This window comes from Lathamus discolor, chromosome 3, assembly GCF_037157495.1.
Source record: "Lathamus discolor isolate bLatDis1 chromosome 3, bLatDis1.hap1, whole genome shotgun sequence".
In the NCBI taxonomy this organism is placed as follows: domain Eukaryota; kingdom Metazoa; phylum Chordata; class Aves; order Psittaciformes; family Psittacidae; genus Lathamus; species Lathamus discolor.
The window spans coordinates 7,428,323-7,452,405 of NC_088886.1; the positions used below are offsets into that span (position 1 = coordinate 7,428,323).

At 41.5% G+C, this 24,083-nt stretch overlaps 1 protein-coding gene across 1 annotated transcript; it reads right to left on the reverse strand.

The window, feature by feature from the left end:
• Positions 1–1,837: 1,837 nt before the first annotated feature.
• Positions 1,838–23,753, reverse strand: SHISAL2A (shisa like 2A). The gene is given in 4 exon segments (XM_065672551.1): positions 1,838–2,515; positions 2,517–2,586; positions 13,893–14,032; positions 22,372–23,753. Coding segments are annotated over 4 exon segments (420 nt in total). The 5' UTR covers positions 22,554–23,753; the 3' UTR covers positions 1,838–2,487.
• Between the last annotated feature and the right edge of the window lie 330 nt (positions 23,754–24,083).

Consider the following 24,083-nt stretch of genomic DNA (forward strand, 5'->3'; position numbering starts at 1 on the left):
TATTAAGGGATCATTGAGTAGGTATTTTTTGCTTAGACACAAAGTCAGTTTAAAGGTTACAAGTAAATAGCCAGTTATTAATATTGAAATGCCTAGGGAATGGTAGGGATGAAAAAGGTAGAACCCTCTGGATTGAGCTGCCACTTCTGCAAGTGTGACTCCAAAGACAGACCCAACCAGCCTGGTCCCAAATCAGGAGCTGCTGCTTGTGCTGCTTTGCTTCTATCTATAAATGCACAGAGACAAAGCACACTTTCTGTATTCCATAGGCCATGAGGCCTGTTGCATACACAACGCATCTCTCATTTTTATTTTGCCCAAAAAATGCTTATAGTAACTCCTCCGAGTTCAACCAGCTTCTATATGGCTGATAGTAGCAGAACAGCCCTGAATTTGCTTCACTATGCTTATTTAAACAATTTAAGCTTAAAATGGTCCCAGGGCAAAAATTAGGGCTATGCCTAACAAGCACATTAAACCTTATTATGTCTATTAAGCCCAGGGAGCCACCCTTGTTGCAGCTGCACATTACACTAGAAAGCAGTTACGGGCAGTGTATTGAACTCCCTAATCAAACCAGCGTGGGAGGTACTTTTTTGTGACATTTAGAAAGCCTCAATTACAAAATACTGAGCTGAAAGTCCAAAGAAATGGATTTTCCTAACATAGTACCAGAAAACAAATAGGCACTGGATGGAGGCAAAGAGTTGGAAGCTTATTTTGCCTTCTGGTTTTACTTTTATGCTTTTACTTCGGTATCTTAAGGTACTCAAAATGAATAAAAAGCCCAATATTTGAGGGAAAAAGAATCTTGTCATTTGAGCAATAAAGCATGTAGAAATTGCCCAAGGGACAGAAATCAAAGGTATTTTCATCTGCAACATACAAAACAGGAGAGTATTTTTAATTACTTCATAATATCTTTCTTTAAAATGTAAAAATTACTGAAGTTCAAGTATTTATGAAGCTGAAAATACTTAATTCCTCTTCTTTCTCATCTGCTATGTCTTTTATTGGTGGTTTAAAATTAAGCATATGCTTCTGGAATAGGTATTTCAGGGCTGGGATCTTTAAAGGAAACCAGATGGCAAAAATCATAAATCTCTCTCCCTTCTGCTCCTTGACAGTCCCAATCAAGGCAGTTACTGGGCTGGAAGATCAGGTTTATGTTTATTGTTATAAAAAGATTTTATTTGTGCATCCAAGGTGGTTTTAATTTTCTAGAAGCCCCAGTTTAGTGAAATAGTACATGCAAACAGTTATAGAAAGATCATATACCACATTCTCCACGTAGTTTGGAGGCACTGGTGTGTTATTTCACACAAATAATGTGACTTAAGAGTATCTCAGACTGGAAGCACTTCAGGATTTCTGATGCAGAATACGAAATAGCTGTAGAGAAGCACTATCACACACAAGGGTGTCACTCCCAAATAGCAGAAAAGGATCTAGTCTTAAAACGGTCAAGTATAACCAGAGACAAAACTGATGTGGTAGGTAAGTATTTTAAGGCTTCATCTGCAAATGGAAGGGATGAATCTGTCTACAGCTTTTACAATAAATAGCATGGTTAAATAGTTTAGAAATTCTTTTGATCACTGATCTTAAAAAACCCTCACAAGGTAAAAAGAAATCCTTTATCATTAATGCTCATGATTTCAAGGCAAAGCTTGAAAGACTTGAAAGCTCAAATACAACAGCTAAGACCATGCTGGTTGTTCCCAAGACTTCTGGAGATATAAAATGTGCAATTAGAGCCCTTTGATTACCTGAAGAAATTTCAGCATTCACAAAGTAATGCTCCGAGCAGGAATACTATTGGAAAATTTTTGACACTTGCTTCAAAATAAATATTCCAACATATTTTGATGTAGAACCTGCAAAACATTTGTGGATGTTCACTTCAACTCATCTCAGTGTATTTACTCTTTCCAATGAAAACAGCTACTGAAATCAAAAACTTTCCTACAAAACTTCGCTACTTTGTCGGAAAATTCTTCCATCAACATAATTTTAGGTTCCATGAGAATCTTTTGAGGAAACAAAGGTGAGGGAAAACAACACATTAAGAATACAACACTGTAAATGCCAGATTTTATTGAGGTACTACGTTCACATCTGTTGGTGCACTGAACAAATAAACTTGGCTAAAAGACAATCATATTCCTGATGGGGAGACACCACATGAAGACGGCATACAGGGAAAGCTTGAAACAAAGCTTGGTCAATATGGTGTGCCAAATTCTGCTCTGCTTGACAACTGTGCTACCTCACTGGAACTGCTCAGGGTAAAGACAACATTTTACATGAAAATGACTAGCAGCAGGAGCGGGTGTGTGCAAATCAAAGTTTACTACTTCTCCGTACTGCAACCATACACAAATACATATCCTGACACATCTTTAGATTGGCCTCTAGTTATCAACAGTGGTTGTAACAGCCAGGAAACTCCTCTGGAAGAATGAGTCAGGCTTTTGCGGCTTACAGTCACAGTCCATCCTTGTGGCTCAGGAAATCTCTTCAAGCCACTTGGCTTTGTCAACAGCTTGTTTTGGTGGAGGCCTTGCGAAGGATGCAGCTCTCTATCTGCAAAATACCAGAGTTTAGAATTACCCTGAACAGAGGAAGACCTTTTAACTGTGCTGCACAGCAGAATTGTTAAGGAGATCCTGCAAACAAATCTAGAACAAACCACACAGTTCACTTTGTTTCACTGGCATCACTTCTTTCCAAGCTTCTCATTACTTTATCATGTGAAAAACTGCAGTTCTGAAGGGCATCACTACACCTATGAAACACTAAATGGCTCCTCTGTGGATGTGTGTGGACAGGTAGATCTGCTGTCGTTTTTCCTGTGAAAGCGAGGATTTCACCTTACATGTGAAGGCTCAAGGCACAATGGTGCTAGAACAAAACAAAAAAGGCTTAGCAGATGTGTCTTTCATCTAACATTTCTATGCAGTGCCTCCTGGAATATGCATCATTAATATCTACATTATTCCACACATTTCTTCTAATGATAGACATACAATGTGTGCCTTTAACCTTGAAGGATACCAAAACATATTCCAGACTACACTTGAAGGATTTCTATACAAAGAAATCACTCCACTGCTCATTAAAACAGGATTGCTTCTGAGGTGAAGCACAACAGCTGTTGGTACAGCTGGGTTTAGAAGCAGATTGCCTGTATATGCGAAAGACAATGGACATGCACTGAAGTCTAGCCAGAAAATCTCAGCAAATTCAGCTACTGACAGAAGTTCTGAAGTGTGAAATCTTGGATTTCAAGGCAGATGGCAACTAGCAGCAAACAGCATCACAACCAGCAAAGAACATCACTTCCAATGCCAGAGCATCGAGAACAATGATGCTTATTTATCAGTGATACTTATGTAGATTCTAGATTTTATTCTGCTTAAGGTGCTGGGGATAGTTATACACTCCTGACCAACCTAAATAAAAACACACAAGGCGTTAGATTTGTACCCTCCCCCAGTATTGCCCTCAGGTTGACAGCAGGCTCAGCATGAATCAGCAGCATGCCCTGGCAGCCAAGAGGGCAAACCACATCCTGGGCTGTGTTAAACACAATATCACCAGCCAGACAAGAGCTGATCATCCCTCTGTGTTTAGACTTGGTGCAGCCTCACCTTGAGTACTGTGTGCAGGTCTTGCCCCCACAATTTAAGAAGGATTAAGGTAACCGAGTGAGTCCAGAGGAGAGCAACAAAGCTGGTGAAAGGGCTGGAAGGTATATCCTGTGAGGAGTGGCTAAGGACCTTGGTCTTGTCTAGGTTGGAGAAAAGGACACTGAGGGGCAACCTCATTGCTCTGTACACCTTTCTGAGGAAGTGATCTGTGGGGTGATCTATGAGGGTGCTGAGGCCCTAGCACAGGTTGCTCAGAGAAGCTGTGGCTGCCCCATCCCTGGCAGTGTTCAAGGCCAGGCTGGATGGGGCTTGGAGCAGCCTGCTCTAGTGGAAGGTGTCCCTGCCTGTGCCAGGGGGTTGGAACTGGGTGAGCTTCAAAGTCTCTTCCAACACAAACCAGTCTGTGATTTTGTGATCCTATGACCTCTTCTTGGTATACAATAACATCATATCAGTGGGAATGGTTCAAAGCTGTGCCATGGGAGGTTTAGTCTGGATATTAGGAAGGATTTCTTTACCAAGAGGGTGGTCAAGCACTGGAACAGGCTTCTTAGAGAGGTGGTCATTGCCCCAAGCCTATCAGTGTTTAAGAGGTATTTTAACAATGCCCTTAATACTTTGCTTTAGCTTTTGGGCAGCCCTGCAGTGGTCAGGCAGTTGGACTAGATGATTGCTGTAGGTCACTTCCAACTGAAATAGTCTATCTCTGCATACAGCATTTCTGCTTAAATACCATATCAGAAGGGATCTTAGACATTCCTCTTATGGCCACCACTTCTTCTCCAGACTAGGGCCAGTTCCACACACAGCCTGACATAGCATCCAAGACTCTCGCTACTCACAGCAGCTTGACACATATTTCCTTTCCAGACCTGGAAGTCTAGTGAAAGACGGGGTTACTGATATGGCTTATGGGATCCCTGGGACTAATTCACAGCCCCACACAAAGGCTGAAGAGATCCTTCAGTCTAACCTGTTCAAGATACCATTGTAAGAAAGTCCCACAAGCTGCCTCATTGGCTGGTCCAGTACTACTACTGCCCTCATAGTTTGGAAGATTTTCTATTACTAAATCTGGATCTACTTCAAAGTGAAATTCAGCACAGTACTTACCCTGCCTGCCACAGACATGAAGGATATTCACTGTCCTGTTTGACATAACTGAACACTGTCACTCATCTTCTCTGCACTTAAGCCTGTCCTGCCATTCAAAAACCTAAATACTTTACCTCGGTTTTCTCTTTTCTCCAGTATATCAATACCTAAAAGCATTACTGACAGAGACACTGCCAGCAGTAACTGGAATAAATTACTACCTTACATCCTATACACAGTTCCCCTCCTTGATATGGCAGACTAGAAGATCCCATAACATCAATATTCTGTGTATGGCATACTGTAAACCCCAAGATAGTTTTTTCCCCCCACACTACTTAGTTAATCTCCCTTAGGTATATTTTTGAGGATTTGATTTCTCCTTTTTAAATACAGCACTTTGCTTTCATCTTTGTTGTATTTCACCTTTTTGATTTCAGACCATTTCTCCAGGGCACGGAGATAACTCTGAAAAGCAGTTTTACCCCTAAACGCTTGCAACCCCTCTCAGGGTGGTGCCATCATAAATTTTATACATATGCTCTTTAGTCCTTCAGCCAAGCTCTTACTACTTAACTGGGATGGAGTACTGAGACATCCTTCCCTCTGAAAATGTGTTTGAGAATGAGCCACAGAAAACTTGTCTTTGACTGCCTTTTCATAAAGACCAGTAGTCTTTATGAACCACTTGTTCCCACTTCTCTGACAGGCAAAGTTACCTTGACAAAGAGAGAAATTAGACTGGTTTGTCATGATTTGCCTTCATGAGATCTGTGTTAGGTTTTTCTTTATGAGTTAACTCAATTGTTTAATAATTTGATATATTACCACTCCAAGTTAGAAGCGATGCCTCCAGCTGCCTCCTTCCTCTGTTTTCCCTTTTCAAAGCTAAGAGTTGCATTTGCCCTCTTGCTAGAAAAAAAGATTATGCAAACAGGCTTGAATTGTGTGCTGAGCTACATCAGCTGCAAGGGTGTAGGGGGTCCTCTTCCTCATTAAAACCCTGTGAATTTGGCAGAGGAAGTGCGCATGCTAAATCAGATCTAATTGCCACATGGAGCTGTCTCACAGCAGTGGAACGCTTGCAGCCATTGGTGCACTTTCTAGCTTATCACTGCACCGTGGCTCTCCGTAACAGGTGAGGGCATGAAATCCATGAAAATCAGAGGATAGAAAACAGGTAGAGATCTGGAATTTCTACCAACACTTTATGGGATAATATGTTGAAGTTCAGAAAAGATCTTTGCCTCCCATTTCATTTTCACAGAAAGTTCCCAGCTGTTCCATTCTTGATCTGGAAGCAAAAACACTCACAGGCTAAGGGCATAGTTTTCCTGATTTTAGCTCGAAAAGTCTCAAGTATTTTGAGTCTTCATGACAATATCAGCTTCATTTTGCCAACAAAAAATAATTGGATAATTCATCCACAAAAACAAGCTTCTCATTTTTTCATAGACTTCATAGACTATGTGCATTCAAACCCCTACAACAAAATCCTCTGCAACTGGCCTTGCAATTCACTCCCTGCAAGAAATAGTGCAGGCTACACTTCAGGGCACTCCGTAAACATTAGTCTCTATGACATGGTGGAAGACAGACAAGCTGAAGCATGAGGAAATGAAAGGCTCATGGCCTTGAGAAAGCAATGTCACATTCACAGACTTGAACTGAGGTCTCAGCTCAGCACTTAGCGCCTGCATCAGATATTTTGGGATTTTCTCACCACAGACGGCTTTCTGACTGCAGGATCCTTTTTAGTCTTCCCGTGGCATTTTCCTTCCATGAGCCATTTCATTTGCAACAGCAGTAAGAAAAAAATAGGTGTGGAGGTGGGTTAGAAGTTTCAAAATGAGTTTTTGTTACACTGAAGTATTTGCATGAGGACAAGCAGCCCAAACCAACCTACTGTGCTGATAATAAAGAGTGCTTGAGAAAGATGCATTTGCACTTACAATGCACAGGGTGACTTTCTTTTTAAGAGTACAAGAGAAAAGACATGAAGCAAGGAACTCTGACACATTTACTTTCCTGTTCATCTAACAGCTGCTGAGCAAACAAGCCCACTTCTTTTTGTTTCCCCTGTGACAGACATTGTTGATGTACAGTTATTCTCACATTCTGAGGCCATTTAACCATGAGCTTTCACCCCCTACAGAAAGTAAAATGCACGTTTCACGCCATCTGAAGTCTTTCGCATTATTCATAAATTCCTCTTAAGTCTGAAGTAGAATTCACCTGTACTGGCATACATTTTAAATACCATTTTGCATGATCTGTGCCATAGGCAGTTTGATCTTTAAACATGATTTCAGCACAAAAATCAAGTCAGTATATAAAACTTCACTTTTTGCAAGATAATACTCTTCAGTTCTGTATCAGATTTGACTCAGCACTTGTAGGTAGCATCCCCAGGAAGCAGGGGATGCTAACCTAAACAACCCACCAGACAGTTCACTGCTTTTACCCTTGGTCACACAGGAGCCTTTCTATCAGTTCATCACTAAACAATTTGTTTTAAATAAGTTACGAGGGCTGCTTCCTTAATATGCTCTGGTACATCCAGGACAGCATCAGGAAAAGGCCAAAGGCAGCATAAGGGGAATGTAATCTCTGGTGCGCACAGCCATGATGGAATATTCATGTACAAGTAAATCAGTAAGAAGAGATTTCTCTGTGGAAGGATTGTGTTTAAGTCTCTGCAGATACTCCTGTGCAAGGTCAGCATCAGGGCAATGTATAAGGACTGTATGATATACAATCATATATAAGGACTCAAATCATAGGCAGTTTGCTAGTGCTTTTCAGAAACCTAAAAACCCACATAAAGGTTCATGGCATTTTGAAAAATGCTTACCATATCTGCATCACCACATATAAAAGAGATCAGAGAGTATACAAAAACAATAAGAGGAAAATAAATGTTGTCACTGTACCTGTTTTCATTACACCATTGGTAGAATCCATCCAGTGTCTCTGTTTTTTTTAACATATTGAATTCCCTCTGGTCTCACTGTCTGTAAAACAAAAGCAGTTTTAATAAAACTAACAGCATTATTCTTCCTTCAGTTGCGTAGTAACATACAGATGTACCAGAGAAAACACAGTTCCTGGAATCTTCCTCTACAGTTTTTAGAGGATGGGATAAACTAGAGCTATTCTACTTTCTGTTCCTAAGCCTCTGGGAGGCTGCAATTAATAACTTGTGTTAAAAACGAATAAACATTAAGATGAAAACTAACATAAGGTTAGTTATACTGTGGTATATGAAGGACTTCTAGCAGGAAATCAGAGTGTCTCCTTAAAGGAATGGCATAAAAACTTCCCATATTCAAGAAAATAGATCAGAAATCTCAAACTTTCATCCTGCTGCAAATGTGATCAGTCAATATTGCTTTCATTGCACCTTTCATCCAATGACCCCAAAGCACTGCATGGGGGGAGGCTCACAATTTGTCTTTGCATGAAAGAAGCCTAACCCTTGGTTTTAGAAAGATTAAAGGGGAAAATAGCAGATAAAGCAATTTTTAATTAGGCATTTCACTTGTTGTCCAGGAAAAGTTAAGTTCTGGCATCTCCCATCTTTTCAGTGTTTGACTTTGAAGCTCAGTAGTAGCTGAGTGTTGTTTTTCAGAGCACAGCTTCAAAGGTTAAAATGAGTAGCAGTTCATTAACATTCTACCAGGCAACTGACAGACACCTGCTTTCCTGCTCTGCTGCTCTCAACCCCATTAGCCCCATCCTTCTTTCACACCTTCCCAGGTGCGTCCAGGCCCTTGAAGTTTCTTCTGTATCTACTGGCTCCAAAACTTCTCCTTGCTCTACCTTCTCATCTAAGCCTCCTTATGGATCTCATCAGTCTTCTCCCCATGCCTGGCTCCCCGTATTTCGCATTAGCCTGAAGTCCAGCACTGTCTGACCTCATTTTCCAGTTTCCCACTGCTTGGGCAACACAGAGTTTAAAGAGAAAGAAAGAGGAGAGAGAAGCATAACTAGGCAGGGTACTTCTGTCCAAGGAAGCTTGTGGGGAAGGGATTAAAAAAAGTTCCTGTAACCAAAAGGGCTGAATAGTTGAGAATTTTAGTATTTTCATTTAAAAAATAAAAAGGAACCAAGCAAATGAGGCAAACGAATTACTTGGTTTTGAAAGGTTTTGAAAGCTACATTTTATTTTGTTTGAATTGAAAAAACCTGCAGTTTGGAATTTGACAGTTTGACATTTCAAAAAATCTGTAAAATAATATTTAAGCCAAGATCTTAGTTGAAACCAAGTCTTTTCAGTGAGTTAGTTCAGCTGTGATCAAAAGAAACCCAAAAAGCAAAACTATAAAATTCCTAATCAGCTATAAGAGGAAGGAAGCCTGCTTTTGAGTTCTGTCTTCATTTCATACCTAAACCAGTTTACAGCATTTATGGGTATCTTTGTAGTATAAAACCTGACTCAATGAGCTGCAAAAGCCTCACTGTTACAAGAAAGTTTAGGAAATGTAAAAGCTAACAAGTCCAATTTAAACATTTCTAGATCTAATCTTTCCTAGCAATAGAACTTCAAGCTAATGCTACCCTTCCACTAAATTTTAATTTCCATCTCCAAAACAGAAAAGTTCCTCATTTCCTAAAGGAAAAGAAATAAGCTTCTGGGGGCGCTTGGATTTATTTTTCTTCTAAAAGTTGAGCCCATTTGGCTGATTTTCCCTATATACAAGTACCTGAGGCAGATGGCTGGCAAAGAAAAAGGTAGCCTAACTGGGGAAAATTTAAGGCCAGCTGCAGAAAGACCACATAGTGGAAATTATTGATAAGCCTAGAAAGTAAGCTATCAATGCATACTCCAAAACACAAGCACAGTGTCACTGATTTCAGACAGCAACTCTGGTTTCAGAACCAACAGCCAGATAACTACAAAGCTAAGGAGGAGAATGTGAGAGTTCAGTGCTTTTTCATCAAAATATCTGAATGTTTTGTATATTTGAAGAGTGTCCCGTGAGGAATCGTAATTAAAGAGAGAAATAGGGACAGGAAGGTCATCCGGCTATTTTTTGAGCTGAGTTTTTCCTTATGAAATGAAACCATGAACTTTTGCATACTATGATGTCACTGCTGTGTAAGAACACAGAATTAATCTCTTCTATTAAAGAAGATTTTTCCCCAGCACTTATGAGTAATTTAGAAGGCCACAGTTCTCTTCACACTCCAACCCAAAGGTCCCTGCTGTCTGACTCTGAATGCATTAGAGAGGTCTTCTTGCGCTACGCTTTAAAGGAAAATGTTAGTTACCATCATAAAATCTAATTTGCTAGTCTCACTTCGCAGTGGTATAGGACATCTCGCCCCAAAGGTCCTCCTAGACTAATTCTGGCTGAAACACAGGGACAACTCAGAAAATGTGTTTACAAACTGTTTGGGTCACCAAGGTGGAAAGTCTCTATCTACCTTTTTACCTGTGGCAGCAAAACCCATTCTAAGGGGCCAGCAGAGGTGACCACTCCTCTCCCATCAGCTGCATGGTCCAGAGAAGCACATTTGCGTCTTTTACCAGAGCTGAGCAGCAGATATGCCTCTAGATTCTTCCTTTTCTGCCTGCTTATCCCTCCTCTCCTGCCAATTATGCCATCTTGACTCAGTCCTCCTCATCTCCACTAGATGCTCCAGCATTGTTTACTCAACCTTAACAAAACACAATCTTGTGACTCCCTAGTTCCCTACATTTTAAAGGGGATAAACCTTTTGCATAAAGAGAAACTTTTGGGTTAGGAGGAGGACAAAGCGGATGACCAAATTCCCTTTTGCCTTGGGAAAATCCATAAAGTTTGCATTCTCAGGGCTTGGATTTCTTTGGGGCTTTTGTTTACCAAGAAACACTTTTATAGTTCTCTAGCCTTCAAAAGGGAGAAATTATGAAAAAAATCCTTCCTCTCAGAAAGAGCTCACTGAGCAACTTGTACGACTAAAATGTGAGTTCACTATACTAAGAAAAAGTATGCTCCAGTGATTTGAATATTCCCCTTGGTCTCAAAAAGCATGGCTCAATTCTCTGTACCACAAAATTTCTGTTTCAAGCTAGTCTTGACAAATCATAAGCAAAAGGACAAAGGGCTTCTGGTTAGTGATGCCCTTTGAAAATTCCACTGGACATTAATGTCCGAACTGACACACAAAGCATTAAAAATATGACACTTCCCTGCAGTTATGTCTCTGTGAGATGGGGCTACTAGCATCACCCTACTTCAGAAAGGTAGCTGTGAGGATAGAATTAAAACTGAAGTACTTTGACACTTTAGAAAAGCAGACCATTATAATCCACAAGCCAAACCCCAGGTGAACCTCACATCCTAAGGCAGACTGCAAACAATAAACAAGCGATGTATAAAGAGCTGAGACATGACCTGTAAAGGAGAGGATTTCATTTAAATATATACAGTAGGGGGCTGCTTTTTATTGAGAAATAGTAGATCTGTTAAGAAACTAGACTGTAAAGTCCTTGAAATATGGGATCTTCTCATTTTCCTGGACACAGTCTTGCTCATAAGGGATCAACTCTATACTATGCTACTACAAATAGAAATGAGTAGAACTATAAACATTAAAGTAGTTCCTCCTCATCTACACCAGCGACTGAGCTCATTTTTCCTGAAATTCAAGTCAGATTAAAATGCTGATATTTACTAGGGCTAACAACATGCTTAGCTAACTCAGAAACCCCATATATAATATCTGTGTTGATGCCACCGAAGACCATTTGTTGAAGACTAAATAGAGGCAAATTCCAGGCAATGTACTTTTTGAACTCAGTAGCTTTAACAAGGCTGCACATCCACTCTATTGGTAGATTTATGATCAATCTTGAAGCCATTTCTGTAAAAAAGTCAGCAATTCTACTTCCATATTTAGGAGATCTTGGATGAGCCCATGGAACAATGACCAATTTTGACTATTACATGAAGGAGGAAAGGCATACAATAATCAGTTTTACATTTAATGAAATACAAAGCTCCAACTGAGCTGATGTATTATCGGTGAAATTGAATATAATAAAAAATATTGCTTTTATGAATGAGCGCTCTCTGAATGCTCCAAGGGGACAGATGATGCACAACACCTGATGTGTGACACAGCTTTTGTTCAAACAGCAGATTATGCTAGCCCAGAGAAAGCAGGGCTGAGCCAAGTTCACAGTTACAATGTATGGTGCTCAGGCCTAGCATTTTCTGCAGCTTCTAAAAACTGTTTTAATTTTTTTAAATCATTTTTATTGCCTATATATGATTAGGCTCAAATCTCAGAAGAACTGAAAGAAGAAGAAAGAGGCTGCATTTATTGTTCCCCAGGCCTGAAAGCAGCTAACCAGTCATCTTGTAAGACACACAGCCCTTGCATGACTACCATGCAAAAGAAAGCCCGGTATGATGAAGGGAAGCACTCAGGCTTGTCAATGAAACCCTTTAACATTTTCAAAGATTTCTCAACCCTGGCAAAGTGACTGGCTTTCAATTTCTGGCAACCCACCTCATCAACAGCTAAAGCTACCAGAATTTAGATGTAAAATAACTGTCATTCAGAGCAGTCAAAAAGCAGAATAATAAAAGTGAAAGAACACAGGATGAGAGCAAAGTCAAAACAGTGTTTAAATACAAAGCAACGTAGGCTGAATAAAACTCAAACCAACACAGGTTTTGGAAAAAGCAAAGATCTCTCAGCTTCTTGGAGTCATAACACCTGGAATCATGAGAGACAGGATGCCTACATGAATGCTGGGTCATCAGTGGGGAAAGCTTGGGATGTTGTTCACCTTGTGGTAGGAAGAAAGGAATAATCTCTAATGCCCAAGCAGGATGTGGTTCTGCAGAGGGTTTGAGTCCATAGAGAAAGATGAAATCACTTGGCTGCAGTGGTGCACAAGCACCTGCCTCCTTCCCAGCTCCTTATACGCCAAACATGTCTGGCATAAAAATACAAAGCAGGAGAAAAACAGCACTACTGTCCTGGCAATGGATCAAGAGCTGATGCCATAACAGGAAAACCTGAGGGAAGAAGTTAAACAGCAACATGTTCAAAAGCATAATGCCAATTTATAATTAGAACATAACCATCTTGTAAAAGATCACTAGGCGTTTTGCTCATCCCACCGTAAAGTTTATTTAGGTTGCTCTAGGTAGCAGGTCTGATTTCCACTCTCTCCAGGATGGTGTGAAGTTTTCAATTTGCAGATTAGTAGCAGTTTGCTGAATGTGTGACTTCCACTTCAGCAGCTTGCTTAGCTTATACAGCTCCAAAGGAAGGCATTGCATTTCCTGATGGTCCTGTAAAACACTTTTAGACCAAATCGTGCATTCTTTGGAGAACAAGACACAGGAAGTTTGGTATGAAGTGGACTATGTCAACTAGACACTCGGGAGAGGACTTGCTGCTGTATAATAGACTATAATTGATCATTATTCCCCTTTTTCAAGTTCCAAGGCCTAATTAAGTAAAACATTCTCTTTACTTCCTACAGCTTTACTGGATGTAGGAAGCCATGTTTAAGCATTCAGGAAGTCCAAGACAAAGGGTGAAACTTTTTGCCATCAAAACTTGCAGTCAGATTCCACAAAGGCAGTGAAATATAGCAGCAGCACAGGTTTTTCCACATCAGTGCTGGCTACATGCACTGCTCCTGCTGGTGTCTGCCAACGTAGTTTGGGCACAAAGGTATGGATTACTGGGACTGAAGCAAAGAGTCTTAGATTTGGACTGGATCCTCTGTCAGAAAGAAAGAAAAAAGAATGATCTTTCCCTGTCACAAGAAAATACACTTAAAATCTCTTTTGAGAGTCTTATTCCTAGAATGAAATCACTACTGTTATGTTTACATACTCTTGACAGCAACTAACTTATTAGACCTCGTCCTAATAAAGGGACTTATTTGTTGCACCCTTACTTAGTATTGCAAAGCTTTACTCTTCCCACTACTAAATAAATACACTGAGCTTGTGTTCATGTTTTTTATTTGCATCTGGTATACATTGCATTCAGAAGGTAAAACAGCAGGATAGCTTGTCTACATCTTGATGTCCCCATGAGAAATACACACTGCTGGATTCCGTTTAAACACAGAATAAGGTTTTATGTCTGCAGGAAATCATGTATGTCAATAACAACTGGTCTTACCTGCCATCTGTAAGCTTAAACCACTATCCAGTTTGCTGCGAGGCTTCGTGCTGATAAACAAATAACAGAGAACACACACAGTGATGATAAAAGCAAAGAGGACCACTGCTGCTATCGACAGGCCCACGAGTGCTCCAACACTGAGAAGAGAGGAAAAACAAAGAAATTAAGTGTACAAACAGCCTGGAATACCCTTTAAAACAATGGTTAGGATCATATCTGGAGGTTCCTTGTACTCAGGCAGGGGAGTGACTATGTATTTTACTGTACTCAGAAGTTTAGAGCTCAATACTCAACTTGCATAAACTGGAATTATTTCATTGCCCTCAGAAGGATCAATGCCATTACACAGCAGTTGGATGTCTGGGCCTTGGTGATATTTCCTCTTATCTATGCATAGTAATCCTGAATCTGATTTAAACTGTGTTTATGAAAAGCAGAAATAACTCCATGCAGTAACTGGCATCAGTAAGATCAAGAACTTTTCCAATGCAGTGCATATTCCCAGGTAAGCATGGTATTATAGAAATACCACATGCACACACAAAGAGGGATTCCAGAGATCAGGCAGCCCTCACAGTCTCCTTTTTCCTCAAACATCTTAAGTATTAAAGCTATATTTTAAGTGTGAAATGTCATTTTTATTGCAAGAAGAGCCTGTTAGAGCACTTTAAGCAAAGTGCACGTTTGTCAGACTTCTCACCAAGGCTGACATGCCTGTTAAAAAATAGAGTAAAAAGTGTGCAAGCCACATTGTTCAGTTCTGTTAGGAGCTCTGTAGAGCAGGGTGCAGTACAGTGATCACTGTTGTGCCTTCATGCTAGCATGCAATATACCACTAAACAAGACTGGAGAAGTTCTTCCATGATCTTTGTCAGGGTAAAAGGAAGACTAAAGATTAATTAATTTACACAGGACCTTAATTATCCAGGAGGCCAAACATATAGCTGTACATGTAGATTTTATCAAGATACTACTTCTGCAGGATGGAAGCTACTTTATACTTTTCCATAAACATTCAGTGAGATGGTATCTGTATATACAGAAATCTCTTTAGCAGTTTCCTTATTTCTAGCCTTTCTTTTCCTACTATAAAATTTGCATAATGAAATAAAGGACTGACTGCAGTATAGTGTAGCTATCCTTTACTAACCTCTCCTGGGCCATTTGACACCTACAGTGCTCCAGTCCTCTACTCCACAGCCCATGCCAAAGACCCTGATTTCTGGTGAAATTAAACAGCAGCCTTTTGGTCATGCATGACGAAGAATCCAAGGACTGAGTATCCTTATATTACGACTCTGGTATATTTACAGTTTTGACAGATATAAAAAGGACAGAAGAGAGACGAATGTCTTAAATTCTACAAACTCCATCCTCTAGTGATAAAAATGCCTTTATATATAATCGCTATCAGTGAGAAGTCAATTCTACTGTGGCCTTATAGCGATATGAGAAGAACTGTGCCTTGGGATGTGTTCATGAATTTTACATTCAAGCTACTGCAAAGCTTCTCTCCAAGCTCCCGTAACACCAGTAGACAGATACGTCTACAGGAGAAACTCTTAAGATCAGCAGATATCAGTATGACTTTAAGATACAAATCTCATCAGTTATTGGTCTGATCCATTAAAGAAGTTTGTGCAACATTTAGCTCCTTGCATGACTAAAATGATTTGTTATCAGCAAAATAATTGGTTCTTGAAACAATAACTTTACCCTTACACAGATCTTCCATGGTATTTATCATCTGCATGAACTAGAGTGTTCTTACATGTTTGTGTATATGCGCACGTATTAAGCAAGTTTTTCCTTTTTTTTTTCCTCAAACAAAACTTACAGGCAAGCAGTATTCTGCTCAATATGGAATTGAATATAAGCTTGTAGTCAGAGATGTCATAGAATCATAGAATAGTTAGGGTTGGAAAGGACCTCAAGATCATCTAGTTCCAACCTCCCTGCCATGGGCAGGGACACCTCACACTAAACCATCCCACACAAGGCTTCATCCAACCTGGCCTTGAACACTCCCAGGGATGGAGCACTCACAACCTCCCTGGGCAACCCATTCCAGTGCCTCACCACCCTAACAGGAAGGAATTTCCCCCTTATATCCAATCTAAACTTCCCCTGTTTAAGTTTTAACCCATTACCCCTTGTCCTGTCACTACAGTCCCTGACAATCTAGGTTCTAGTCTTACTTGTGCATTTTCACTTAGAACACCTTGACCCAAATGGACAAAACGTAAGAAATACACTACAGGAGGCTGAGGTGAGCAGCCATTGAACCAAGAATGATCTCCACAGCTGAATCTATTTGAGGAAGTAATAGAAATCCAAAGGCTCTTCAGAAACAGGTATTTGTGCTTTTTTGTCATGTCTGTACTAGCTCTATTTTAAGATTCCATTTAAATAACAGCCTGCAGTTCAGGACAAAAGAAGTTGCTCACCATTATCCAAACATTAAGCAGAGTCAGCTGTTCTAAAGTTGAATAGTTTAAGCACACAATGATTATATGTTTTTGTTTCGGCATCTATTGTTTCTTAGCTGTAGCTCTCCTCCACCAAGTTGTAGAATACAATACAGTTCTGCACTGTATAGCACACCCATCTTCTGTATTACTACACAGCTTGTGTAAGATGCTTTGTGAGTTACAAACGGCAAAGGTAAGAAAAGCAGTTCCTGAAGAACTCTACATTATTTCCTAGTACAGGTCAAGGGCTTATGATCAGTTATATGCCACTAAGTATTTGTCATGCTCCAGCAGCAATTTGAAAAGATCACCCAAAACATGGAGATTAGCATCACAAAAGCAAATACACCCCGGATCTCACTTCCTAAATCAATCGGAAATAAAGATTCAGTTTGTACTTACTGTTTTTAAACATCACATTTCAACACCAGATTGTTCTCAACATGCTGAGGCCATCAACCTCTTAAAATATATTAGCAAGTCCTTTAAGGTTAATTTGAGGTTAAAGCTCCGGAGTGGAGGGTTGTTGCTTAATTTAGAGAAATTCAGTATGCCTTCCACAGCTCTAAACACTCAAGTTTCTCAGTCAGAACATAACCTTTTCTTTTTAAAAAAAGTTAAAACTGATAACAGAAGCAAATACCAAAATACGCATGTTCTTTGATCATTTTAATGACCAGTTTCCTTTGAAAATAAAGACAGTACTTCAGCATGTCCTCTAGATTCTACTGCAGTTACTATGGTGCTGCATATCCATCTAGGAATGTCTCTGCTAAAAATGTTTTATCATCTTCCCATCTTTACCTTAAACACTAGGTGTTTAAAGGCCACGCAGCAGCCCACAGGCATCAGGGTGTGTCTTTAGCATTTAAGCAGAGGCATTAAACAAACAAACGAAAAAGTTACTTTTGCCCCCAGCTGTTGTCTCATTCAAAAACTGGCATTAACAAGCTTCTCATCCACCTTCAAAATGGTGATCTAGCATAAAAACAGCAAGGAAGGTCCATGGGTAATACTGGCAGCATTTACACAGCTTTTCAAACATGAGCAATGCTTGTTAGAAGATCCACAGACCAAACAGAACTCTCCCAATTAGCTTTCTACATAAAGCCATACCACACGCTTCACTGATGCTCCTACTGCATGGAGTTCCACAATAGCACACACACTTGCAGCATTGCCACACATCTCTGCACAGCCAAAGGCTTTACTGGGCAGAGAGGCTCCACTTCATCAGCAGACTCCCCAGGCTGCTGACCAGAGAGATGCTTAGTGGGTCATTGACATTTCTGTCAGTGGATGCTCAGCATCACGCACCTACAGTTACTTTTAGTCCATAAATTAGTCTATCCACGCCAACAACAGCAAAGAAAAATTTAAATTTCACTAAGCAGATGCAGTATGTCCACTGATACATTGGAAGGATGCTCGTAAGTCATCTGGATCTGCATGAATCAGATGTTCCTAATGCCACTGTTGCAACGATGTGTTGTACATGGTATTTGCAAAGCAAACAGATAAATATTCCCAGGAGACTGGAGGAATGGGCACACAGGAACAAAAGACTTGCTATTTTGGAGAGATAAAACAGACTTCTGGAGATCTGTACAGCAAAGCTAGGCTACAGCATTGGGTCACCGTGGTTCTATGAGTATTCAATAGTAAAGCACTTTGAATAAAATCTGAACTTGGCCTGCCGGAGTTTTAATAGAGTATGGAATATGACATGAAACATAAAAAGTACAGATTTGAAATAGATACTATAATTGTATTTGATACTGAAAGAAGCCATGAAATTTGCAAACTAAAACTTAAATGAACAGTGACAAAAATGATTCTAAAATATTTCATACTAATGAGAAACAAAAAAGGTGCTGACTGAACCTAACTGCATCACAGAGCAGTACAAATACCGCATGTCCAGCATTCCTCCCCCTCCACTTAGCTTTGGAGTATAAGTAGATGTCATGATAACTGCATGTACATGCTCAGCATGGCTCTGTTCAGTGTTCTGCTCACTAGTGTTTTACAGCACCTGTATTTTGTGGTTTCAAAAGCTGCACAACTTTCTGATTGAGCTTGACGATTTTAAAGGTCTTTTCCAACCTAGCTGAGTCTACGAATTCTGTACACCCCTGACTTTTCCTAATGTTCCCTTCCCTGTTGCATGGGCTTTTGACTGCTATAAGAGATGGAAAAAATATTCTTCACTCTTCTTTGCTGAGATCAGCTTTACAAGAAATGCGGGAAAGGAATCTTGGCAAAAAACAAGACAAACCCCAAACCTATACTATTTAAGTATCAACAAAAAAGAAGGCATAAGTGAGAAATTAATACTATCACAGATAAGAAATTCAGAGAATAATATGAAATGTGTCAGAGTTGCTCAAAGGTCATTTATGATTGCCCAACAGCTCCTAATACAGCAAGTGTTAAGATGCACTTGTCAAATGCTGCAGTTTTTGCAGGAGTGGGAGAGGAAAGATGATTCCATTTTGCTAAGAATAATGCAGTATATAGCTCTGAACATAGTACAGGCAGCAGTGATTTGGTGACAAAAAAATAGCATAGGCAACTATTGCTTCAGGTTGCCTAGGCTGCTGGTTATTGCATGAACTGCTTCCGTCAGAGCTGGCTGCTAAGTGGTCTGGCAACGCATCTCCCACAGCAGGAAAAACACAAGAGAAATAGGCAACAGCTTCTTCAAATTCTGCCCAGTGTGTCACCAAACAGAAATAATCCCTGAGATGCCACCAACCCCTTGGTGGTTCATTCAGTCGCTGCTTTCAAATCAGTGGCAAGTCAAGCAAAGACAGATTTAGAATGAGAAACTTAAAGTTCTGGAGTAAAGCAAATCCTGCAACAATTACCCCTTCAGAGCTTCCAGCTCCTTTCCCTTCCTCAGTACATTCAATCTCCACACTTACCTTGGCTGGTTTGGCTAACTCTTGAATAGTTTTAAGTCTTAAGGGTTTCAAGTCTTAAAAGCGTGTCCTCAAGGGCTATAAGAAGCATCTGAAGTACTATTTTAATATACTGTTGTTAAATACTGATATAAATAATGGTCTGAAACAAAGCCAAGCAAGGCAGTGATCACCAAAACATTCTGAAAGACAAGAAAAATGGCGGGGGTTTTTTTATGTTTTCCTTAAACTCCTAAGGGAACTATAATGTACAAATGTATCCAATTTCCAAAGTGCTGCAATACCAGAGGGTTTCCAGTGTGTTAGCAACTAACCTTTGTGATTTTTTATTGGTAAACCCTTCTATAATTTTGCTTAGAGGTATAAATCATATTTATTCATCTCTTCAGTTATGGCAGAAGCACAAACAAAACCCTACCAATTGCAGTTTCCTCAGATCCTTTCAGTAGCTTAAGGCCATCACAGAGAGAAAAAAACCCTACAAATTCTTAAATTTCAAAGTTTAGGCACAAATTTATGGCCTAGGTATAGGCCAAATAGTCACACTTCTCAGACCCTGAAAATCTTTGTAAAGGAAGATCCTTCAGAGGTGCTTCATTAAAGCCTCTCATAGGATTCAGTTCTTTGAGGTACCTTCTGAAAAGATGAAGCTTTAACAGACTTCACTGCAACACCTCATCCAGATGCAAGAGCAAAACGAACTTAATCTTTCAGTAGTTCTGCCATTTTGAGAAGGCTTCCTGTGACCAAAATAGCCCAAGACTATGCAAAAAGATCATGTAACATTAAAACAGTGTGGATACTGTTTAATGAGAAAAGTGTAAAAGAGGACTCTCAGGGTTGTCTTCTCACATCAGAGAAGCTGAGTAATTTTGTGCCAGTCACAGCTGTGGATGGCCTGGGAGATTTCCCACATTCAGCTGACTAACCAGACAAACCAGGCTTTAAATAACTATACATTAAATAGTAGATAAGACTAACCAAATGAAAGCAAGCCTAAAGTACCTAATAGCATTTACCCAAGAGCCCTGAAGGAATTCACATGTGAAAGTGCCCAAGGCAACCCACCATTACAGCAAGGACACTGTCAGAGGACTGGTAGCTTGAGAGCATAACTCCAAGCTAAAACAGGGTTCTAGAGGGGAACCCAGAAACTACAGACAAGTAAATCTTATTTCCACCCTTGGCAAGACAGAAAGGTCTATAAAAAAGGGAATAATACCATTCAGCCAAGAGATAAACACAGCATCAGGGCCATTACAACAGGGCACACCTGGGTTGTATCTGGCCCTGACTTTTACCTCCAAGCCATGATTCCCAGGTCTGTCTCAGAATCACCCTACCTGCATACAAGAAACCAGTCCTTTGACAACGAAGCCACTGCTCCCATTCATCTTATTACCACACTCTGCTCTCAGGAAGCTGCTGGCACTCACTGCTTCCTGGCAAAATCTTTTATTATAGAGTCAGCATTATTACAAGTGGAAAATGGTGCCTTGTTAACCTGCTGGAGTCCACAACACGTCAACAAGCAGATGGATAAAGGCACCCAGCAAACAGATTTTTCAAAAAGCCTTTGGAAAATCCCCACACTGAAAGTGGGTCTAAAAAGACTGAACTGATGCAGGATTAGGAAAAGGTTTTGTTACAGATTCAAGGCTGCTTAAAAGTATAAAGCACAGGGCTGAATTGTCTTGAACATAAAGAAAAGCTTTCAGAGATCAGTTCTGAGACTGACTTTCTTCAGTGTCTTCATCAATGTCCTGAGAACAATGAAACCTGAGTTTCTGATGATCCTAAGCCCCTGCAAGCAATCAAATGCTACAAGACTTGCAGAAAACTGAGCGAGCAGGCAAAAGTGATGCAGATGAGCTTCAGTGCACATAATGTAATGTACAACCAAACATAAACCAAGCCTACATGACAGTGAACTTGGATCTAGCCATTCTGAACTCAACAAAAGTTTGAGAAACATTAGTGATAGCTCCCCAAAATCACAGTCAATGTACACCAGCAGGCAAAGACATCAAAGTGCTGCCCACAAACAAAAAGGATTTTGAGAGCAGGATTAAAGGCAGCATTTTGCCACTGTAGCAAAACCTTGCTACACCCACCACTTGAGCGGGCAGCTCTAGATAGTCCCTCTGAGAGCAGCACTGTGGAGTGCAAAACGGATGAGAGGCAGCTAAAAAGATCAGTGGGGCATAGCATCTGCCTTAATGATAACTCAAAAGGATTAAGACTGTTCAGTTTGGAGAGATGAATGCTCCGAACTGATACACCAAACAAAATTGTGAACGTTGTGCAGAAACTGAACATGCAGTTGTTGTTCACCAAATCTCACAATACGAATGCTAGAGGGTACTCCAGAAAAATAGTAGGGAACAGTAAAATACAGGGTAGATATATCTTCAAAAAGCAGGTCGTGACTGCTGTCACCAGACCTGCAGAAGCAGACAGCAGAAGCAAGTCCAGAAAGGGATTAGACAAAAGCATTAGACAACTCCATAAAGAGACAGCAGAAGCATTATGCAGAGGTGTACAAATACCCTGACATGTGGATGCTGAAGAGCCTGAGAGGAATGAGGCACAGAGAGCAGCCGGGCTGGGTGTGGGCAGCTCTGCCACTGCTGGAGATGAACTGGGATATATAGATGGACCCAGAAGAGCACAAGTCTGATTACCTGCCACTTTCCAAGCTGAAAGTTACGCAGTGCTTGACCTTAAACACACAGAAAAGTAGCTGAAGTCATCGGGAACTTTATTCACACAGCATCTTACATGCTCAGGTCCCGAGCCCGCACTTCACCTCACACCGAGAAGTCGGAGGGATGCTCTGTACACGGGCACTGAGCGTTTCCTTACCCAAACCACACGTTATTTCCGTCAGAAACCACCCTGGCACAAGCAGAACTCCTTCTGGGCAGCAGCTCCAGCTGCGCCGCTACTCTCAGCGGGACAAAGGCTACAAGTCCCTCAGAAACAAGCCCTCAGGCAAGCTCGGGCGAACGCAGGTCTCCCACCCCCCGGGGCCGTCGAGCCTCCACACCACCCGCCATGCGGGACCGGGCAGCACCTTACCTGAGCCACCACATGTAGCTGTGCTCGTAGGGGAAGAAGCTGTGCGGGTCATCGCAGCAGTACTTGACGTCCTGGAAGCCGCAGCAGTACACGGCGCTGGCGTCGCCGCCCGTCCGCGGGCAGCTGAACCCGCTCACCAGCACCTTGTCGGCGTTGAGGTAGCTGCTGCACTCGGCGCTCATGGTGCGGCGCTCACCCGCCGGGCTGCCCGGCTCCTCGGCACCCGGGCGGGAGGTGGGGCGGCGAGCGGGCGGAGCTCGGGCGGGCAGGGGGCTGCGCTGGCGGCGGGCGGGAGCCGCCGCCCCCCCACCATGAGGGATCGCCACAGGGCAGGAGCCGCCCGCGCCCTGAGGTGAGGAAGGGCGCAGAGCGCTTCCCGCCCTTTGGGGAAGGGGGGAGACGGCAGTGAGGGGCTGAGGCCCCCCGGAGGTGCTCACCTCAGGGGCAGCACGCAGCGCCTCCCCCTCGGGCTCGGTTTCTCCTCAGCGTTCGGTCCCACGTTGAGGAGATAACTTCAGGGGTCTGCCCTTAGCCATTAGGCTCGGTGGGGTCTCAGGACAGCCAAAGCAAGAAGGGAGTTAAGGGAGATCACACCTTGGCTTCATGAGAGGTAAAAACACCACATAACGTTTAACGTTTCTGAGAGACCAGCATCCTACACTAAACAGAGCATTTTTTTTAGCAACTTTTAGTTTTAAAAGTGGGCCCCAGACAGTCATTCTGTTACTTATATGAAAGGGAGTTATGTATATGTATTTGTATATATATGTATTATGTATATGAGGGAAAGGTGGGTAGACCTTAGCCCAAGATAATGCGTACCTCTGCACGCAACTCAGCTCAGGGAAAAAAGGTTAATAAAAAGCTTCCAGGAGAGCAATGGGTAGACACAACAGGTCCAAGGACCTGGCCCTCCTCTCCCGGTTACAAGAGAGCCTGGATCAAGTGCTTTGCCACACAGTGACCCGCCTCAAGGAAAAGTTCAGGTTCTGGAGAGAAAGGGAAGTTGTGCAATATCAGCAGAGCTTGACTTGAATTCATAAGGCCACATTAATTCAACCAACGCTTCACTTTTAATTTCAGGTCTTGCCTTGAGATGAACTCCAGACAAGTGGGAATTTCATGTAATTGAGCTAACTGCCAGGCAACAGCCAGAGACAGGAGCAATGGCAGCTTAGAGAGAAGCAGTGTCCTCACCAACCAGGGTGCAGGATCTGAACACTTCTAGGCTAGTGACAGGCACCATCAACAGTCCCAGGTAAGGTGAGCTACCCTATGAAGTCCAGGGTCCATCTAGGGAGAAGGGTTACCTACAGCATAGGTCTAAAGTATATCCAGGAGGACCAGCAGCCAATCCAGGACAGCAGGAAACAGCAGTGAACACAAGCATACCTCAGGTATACCTTAGGGAAGGTCAGGCTCCCCTGGCAGGAGCTTAAATGTGGCTCCTGGACCAATGAGCAGAGGTTGTGGGTGTGATGGGGACTCAGGTGAGGCTGGTCAGGGGCTGATAGTGGTCAGTTAGAGCCCTGACGCAGATATCTTCCAGCACGACATGTAGTCCCCCTATGTTATGGTGTTTGACTGTACTTGCTAAAAGTATAAATATTCTTCAGTTGCTTGGTTGATTTTATTCTGTGAAGTCAACCCTGACTTAGCACCAATTGAAGTCAGAAATTCAGTCAGGGTCTATCCGCTGCATTACAGATTTT